General features: G+C 33.2%; 1 protein-coding gene across 1 annotated transcript; it reads right to left on the bottom strand.

Annotated features, from left to right (window-relative positions):
* Nucleotides 1-329: 329 nt before the first annotated feature.
* wus (TM2 and DnaJ domain-containing protein wurst) lies at nt 330-7147 on the bottom strand. The gene is made up of 5 exons (XM_022059568.2): nt 6908-7147; nt 4526-4673; nt 4240-4444; nt 3353-3620; nt 330-2517 (listed from the first exon to the last, which is right to left on the bottom strand). Exons 1-5 carry the CDS (start codon nt 7145-7147, stop codon nt 2308-2310), a joined length of 1071 nt encoding a protein of 356 aa, XP_021915260.1. The 3' UTR covers nt 330-2307.
* Nucleotides 7148-7197: the final 50 nt, after the last annotated feature.

Here is a 7197-nt window from a genome sequence, read left to right as displayed (position 1 = left end):
AAATCAAAACAAAAATGGCACACTTCCCAGGATGTCATAACTGAACACTTTGCATTAAGTGTAAGGTGAAAGTGCCTTATTCTGACAGTTGATAGAAACCTACCCAGATCCTGAGTAGAAGCTGGAACTGAAAGGCCTGAATCAGGTGCTTGCACATGCTGGTAATGCCAGTATATACTGTGAAAATATTCTCTGAAAATAATGACTGTCCATTAAACAAAACCATAAGACATTATGTGTTATATAAATCCATCATTCATGGGATTCTTTTTAGGAATATCATGCAGAGGGCTAAACAGGAATATTAGATAAATCTATAATACCAAAAGTACAGCACCAGAACAGTTTTAATACTGTATTTTCATGAATAATATAAAAACATAAATTTGTAACTATCAACAAGTTGTGAAAAATTATAGAACATGTAAGTACAAATGTGATATACAAAAGCAAATATAAATAGAGAACACTTTCAATACACAAAGATACCTGTAACCGTTCTAGAATGAAATATGCACACTTAACATGGAGTGTTTTTTCCTTTATGGGTGGACTTAATTATGTGAATCAGTATCAAAAAATAAAACCTGCCAGTCCAAAAAAGATGGCAGTATCCTGTTACAACTACTTTTACAGTAATATAAAGGTATACATTTTATAAACTTCTTTCCATCTGTTGAGCATCTTCAAATTTATACTTACAAATAATATATTAATTTGGAGCAATGAACATTAAAAATAATTTATGAAAGTTATGAAACTGTTTTCATATCCTGGTCTGTGATTCATAAAACAGTAATTAAATATAAACAGACTGATAAATGGTGAATATAATATTATAGGGTGGGGTCATTTTCCTATCACCTTAGGCAGTGTGCATCACCCATAAAACTGAATTATTTCACAGAATAATGAACAACTGACCAAAAATATGCAAAACACTACGAAGATCAAAAAAGAAATACCTACAAAAAAGAAATCTACAAAACAAATAAATCAATAAATGGTTGCATTAATAAATATATATTAGTTTTAAAGATGAAAATAACAATAAAAAACCTGAGGATGATGCAATAGCATCGAAACATGTCGTAAAATTAATAAGCGCTGGAATGTAACATCGTAATAACGATGAAAAGCGCTAAATTTTAATTTTAATTTTAACAACAACATTTAAAAATTAAAATTAAGTTTGTGTATAGACTGAAATAATAAATAAATATATACTGAATTATAGATCTGTTCAAACAGGAGAAAACATCAAACCAACAGTGATGCAGAGTCAATCAATATTCAATTTTTGTGCATCTTTTACTATACAAATCCAATTATATATTTCTTCCTGGGAATTGGATTCTTATGTGTGTATCAAGACTTCTGTCTGTTTTGGCTTGAGTCTTTGTGTGACAGATATTTCACTCAAGTTTGGTAGCATGTGAAACTTCAAGGGAACCATCCTTAAAGCATGTGTGTGTAGCATACAAAGGGGTATGTCATACTTCCACTAGTAAGAACTGCTGCTACAGCAGCGTGAAAGTTCCAAATCCTGCCATATGGTCTTTTGTAAAGAAATGTAAGTTGAAGACACAAAGTCTTAATTTGGTTGTATTCATGAAGTAAAATTAAGTAATTTGACTGGGAAATCACAATTGAGAGAATGTTAGATTTTAGCACTGAAGGAGAAGAACTTGAAACTAAGCCATGTTCTGCATATGATGGTGTAAGATGTGTTAGCTTCTGCTTCTAAAGTGAATAAGAATTTATTATTATATTTGCATCCCATAAATAACAGCCTAGGATCTACCTTTGATTGGAATATTAATGATAGACGCTGCAGAACAGAGTTGCAGACCAAGAGCCAGGAGTTTTGTGTGTACCAAGAGATGGCAACACATCTTCACAAAATTCTGTAGCAGTCTCAGTAGAATACATTAAATCCTGGCATGGAAGAGTTTACAATCTGACAACATCGCTGTAGATATTAGTATTGAACCTTGGGATTCTACTATTGTAGAGTTATTACACCTTTCTTTAGTGTTTTGAACATACCATGGATTCAAAAATCGATGTTTGAGAATGATATAAATATTTGCAGTCTGATGTGATCTTGTAGTGCCATGTGGGTCACCATGATAGCACCCACAGACACTCAGCATGGAACTACATAGGATTAAATGTCGAGTTACCAAAAGCAGCCATCACTTGGTTTGTAAACTATTCATATGGATAACATTCTTCAAATCTGATAAAAAAATACAATTTCTTCAAAATACACAGGTCTCTGACATATTAGTTTATTTACAGTGATTAATCTGGACTGAATTTCTTGTTTCGTTGACTCCTTTTATTCTTAATATTCGATAAAATTTCATATGCTTGCTGGATTTCCATGAACTTTTCCTGAGCTGCTTGCTTTAGTGTAGGATCTTTTGCTTTGTCAGGATGAAATTCTCGAGACAAGGCTCTCCACCTGGCTGTAATTTCTTGCTGAGATGCTCCACTGGAAACACCAAGCACCTGTTAACATATGAACTGGTCTATGAAACTGCAAAGACTAAAACCCCAAAAGTATGTGATATTAGAAATTCATCAGTCATGCTTCTCCCAAGTTCATCATGCTAAGAATTCTCATAAGAACCCTCCACTGTGTAACATTTTGTAACAAGCTAGTTTTTTTATGGCAAGAGGTTGTTAGCCCCTACCCATTCTCCAAGTTGGAGATCACCTTCCATCAGCTATGCATATTCAGTATATTCACAGCTTCCCTGCATATTTTGTGGCTGTTTCCTCCATCCACACCTTGAGCACATGTAACAGTGTGGTGACAAGGGACCCAATTAACGAGTTACATAACTGCACTTTAGTTTCCAAATTAAAGTAATTAAATCCTTGTGGATGTTATCAGACATTTAAGTGGGAAATATTAACTGACTGTAGACAGCAGAGTGACTTACTAATGTCCCAATATTTGCATCTAACATTGGTTGGCAGGAAATTATTCTAAAATGTGTACCTGTATGTTAAGTGATATGATTGTAATAAACAGTGATTCCAGAGATATGTGTGTATAATAATGGTATTTCATCACTGCTTCAGAATACTTGGCTGCCAGTTACTGAAACAACACTGTGCCCCTTCTGACTGTAGGCTCTTCTCCATCACTGCAGCATTTTCTTGAATCCTTCCTTTGTGCCTCTACTCAAAAGCAAGAATGTTTCATGCTTCCACTAACCTACATCTACTCAGAGGAAAATTCAGAACATAAATCCTGAGTACATACAGTACTTAGCTACTAGTACTTTGTGCAAGAGTGCATAAAAATGTAACTTTCTTACAAGTTATGGCCACACACCTTATATGCATTTTGTTCTCCATGAGGATCTGACAGATCAATGAGTTGTTTCCATATCTCATACCAGCCATGGTGCTGAGCATAATTCCAGGTATCATATAGTGACTGTTTGAGATCAGTCCACAAAGGAGAAGTTAAGAAATGGTGCACAGCTTCTGAAACCTTTATCTCCTCCCCCTCTTTATCCGTGAATTTGGCATTGAAATAAAAGTAACTCCCCCACAGGGACAAGTACAGCATTCCACAAATGGACAACACCATGATGCGCCTGGACAAAGATTATGCTTAGAAACTATGATGAATATTATTGCAAACAATGTTTTTAATTTTAAATATTCAGTCTTTCAAAAATTATTATAACATTAAATGTTAAAAGTGTAAGGTACATTTTATAATATGTCAGAGCTTGTTTTCATTATAACTCAATATCACCATGAAGAAACTAGTTTTTAATTCTCAATATTATTCTTTCATGGCAAAACATTATCTGCCAGGAATAAGGGGTTTTGATGGAAAATTTCACAATACCTTCAACATGAAACTGATATGAAGTGTTATTAATAATGAAATGTTATATTACTGTGCAGTACACTGCAGTTTTCTGTGTAGTGAAGGCATGGTGTCTGTTCAGAAGTGCTGAGTTTTGCCTTACCCATGCAATGAGGATAAGGACTGTTATTTTTGAACTTATATTTTCAATGCCACAAATACTGTATGATTGTAAAATTAAAATGAATGTTACAACTGAATATGCTTAAAAAAACTTCTATGAAACAAACATGCTTGCATTTTCTTACATAGAGATTTTACTGTATTTTGTCTGTTATATGGATTATGTATTTGATCACAATGTATATACTGATTTATACAACATTTCAAGTACCTACTTTAATAATGATTTCTGTTGTTTTGGTTTTCTCCGCCATTGTTTTGATTTTGTATCAAATGCTAAAGCAGAAACAAATGTCATCAATGTGTACCACGTGGAATCATCTTCAAGGAGCCAGTAAAGTGGGAGTGTTGCATATGCTCCAAACAAAGCCCAATGAATAGTGCCTTCTTCTCTTCCAATATTGCCAACTGTCCAAACCCCTACAGACACAAACATAACTACTATAATACAAAAACATAAATTAATGAGCATTTAATCAATAGATGTCATTTCATTCATACCCAATGCACAAGCAAGCGGCACAAACACAATTAACCATCTCCAATTAACACCTCCAACTTCTTCGTCAGGAATGGCTAACCACAGAACTGAGCTCCATAGGTACGCTATTATAACCATACCACAGAATCTTGTGGTGGAAAATGGAGGCTGGAAATGAAAAAGTGGGGTATGTTTAAAATATCACAAATTCATGATGATACACATACATGCATATGCACTCACAAATAAAATGTAACAACTATTTTCAACAAAATTCTTACTTCCTGGCATTATGTGACCAATAGGTTCATCAGTGCACTGAAACATTATGCCTGCAATGTGCTCTGTTAACAAATGTAATTAATATACTTTTTAGAACAGTTTGCAAAAAAGATAAACAGTCTCATAATTGACATGAATGTAGATCTCATAAAAAATACTGTTTTAAGCTTGCTCTTATCATAGACGATATATATTTGCACCATTATGGTTAAGCAAATTTAACTTATGATGGTAATATGATAACATAATCAAATTTAAAAACGTTTTTGCGATGTTTTTATACTGAGAAGGCACACTTTTTCCAAGCTTTCCAAATTTCATGCCAGTTAGTACATTAACATTCTGAATAATGACTAATAATGTTGGTCAAATTCTGTGTGAAACCCTGCAACATGCACTACTGAATACCAATATGGCAGTCTAATGAAAATGTTAGATTGAAATAAGATGTAAAATATGCAAAATTTCAAGTCTGCCTTAACATTATAAACATTCTAATTTTTCCTTTAAACATAATGTGTATTTATTGACATCATCTGAGAGCCTGCAAAATTGTTTCAAGGCCTTAAATTTCATTATAGTAAGTAATGAACAGCTGAACACAAGAAATTTGGCATTATAAGATGTTTTACTGTTATGTACAAATGTTATATGAAGCATGTGTTTGTGTTGAAAAACACCAAATATTACTATCAGAAATTCTTGAATTAAATATTCCAGGCTTCAGTTACATAACTGAAGTTTTTCAATTTAAAATAAAATAAAAAGAATGAAAATAGGCCAGCAGACTGCTTACCTGTTTCTACACAATGCACTGTGTTTTCCTTTATTATGATCTCTTTCAGTTACATAATTCTCTTACAGTGCTATTCCTGCAAGTGCCCTAGGTTCAAATCCAAAAACATTGGGAATTGTTTTCGGTTTTACATTTTTTACTTATAAGAAAAGGAAGTTGATCATCTTGTCTATGTGTCCATACTCCATAACTTTTGAGTGAGCCAGTTAACAGATTTGATTAAGCTTAGTATAAATGGAAGCAACCCACCTTTGTAATTCATTTTCAACCATCAATAATACCAACATGATATAGGCTGTTTCCATTACAGTAGTGTCCTTAAATCTTCAAAATATATGTAGCTTTTGTTAAGGAAATTTTTGTCATGTATTTTCTCTGAGTAATTTTTGTTGACCCTATAATAAGTGTAGTTCATACTGTTAGTGACACTATGAAGTGACTAGATTTAGATGGATGCATTTCCTAATTTTAGAACATCTAATTTGGTTGGCTGCACATGAAACTAGATATCATCTTTGTAAGTGTATTAACTTACATTCCTTTATGTTAAAGTTATTTTTGGAGGAAATTCAACAGACAGTAAAGAGTATTTAACAACCAAACAAAAATCATTAGAAAAATGGCAGACATTAAAAGAAGAGCCTATTTCAGAAATTTAATATACTTCTCCTTTCAGGTGAATTCTCTCGTTACTATTGCTCATTGTTGACAACATGTTTCAAACAGATTCTGACATACAGGTGTTAATTTGGAAGCAGAATGTGAAACCACTTTCTGCATAATTTAATTTTTAAGCAGCTTTATTTAAGTTAAGTGAGAAAGCCACTTCCAGTATTAGTGAAGCAGCAGTAATTATTTTGTATCTTCCAAACAAACAATGCAGAGTGAACCCCTAACCTGATCTGATTGAACCCCACTACTGCTAACACTTTTATGAAGAATCTTGCTATTTCTGATACCTATTTCACTTGCTGCTACTTGTATATTGACAACAATGTAGGAATAGCACAGGATCAATAATTTTTTAAACAGTCAGTAGTGAAAATATATTTCTATTCTTATTGGTATGCAGAAACATGAAAACATCAGAAGTGAGGACAGGGGTACTTGAAGCAATCTCCCATTAAGAAAGATCTAAACATGTTATTTGTACATTAATTCCAAAAAACTATTATTAGTAGTAATTCATTCATTCACTTAGTGGTTTGACAATTACAGTTATTAGGACTATTACCACCATGGTTCGAGAAATGTATGTACATTTTAATGTCAAGTTATTAAGCAGAGGGTGAATCAGTTGCGTGGTAACTTAATAAAAAATTACCGTTCTGTGTTCCTTTACTCGTTGTATGTGTTTTTCCATAAACTTTTTATCTTCATTTGCATCTGCCACATATTCGGGTATATGGAAAATATCTCTCACCCAGCCACAACCAATATAACCACCAAGTGTACACCACCAAAGAAATGCTTGAGCGTCCCTTTCGAGGTAAATGTGGTGTAAACCAAAAAATCCACCACCTAACCACAACACATATGTTAGAAACATACTTTTTTTGGCCATCTTACGTATGTCAACGCTCCCCCTTTTTCGTACTACTTTGCAAAGATGAC

This window comes from Zootermopsis nevadensis, unplaced genomic scaffold (genome assembly GCF_977971745.1).
Source record: "Zootermopsis nevadensis isolate Lab colony 2312 unplaced genomic scaffold, Znev_1.0 Znev_ptg000020l, whole genome shotgun sequence".
Classification (NCBI taxonomy): domain Eukaryota; kingdom Metazoa; phylum Arthropoda; class Insecta; order Blattodea; family Termopsidae; genus Zootermopsis; species Zootermopsis nevadensis.
The sequence above is the reverse complement of the archived record's forward strand: the minus strand, read 5'-3'. Positions and strand labels throughout refer to the sequence as shown.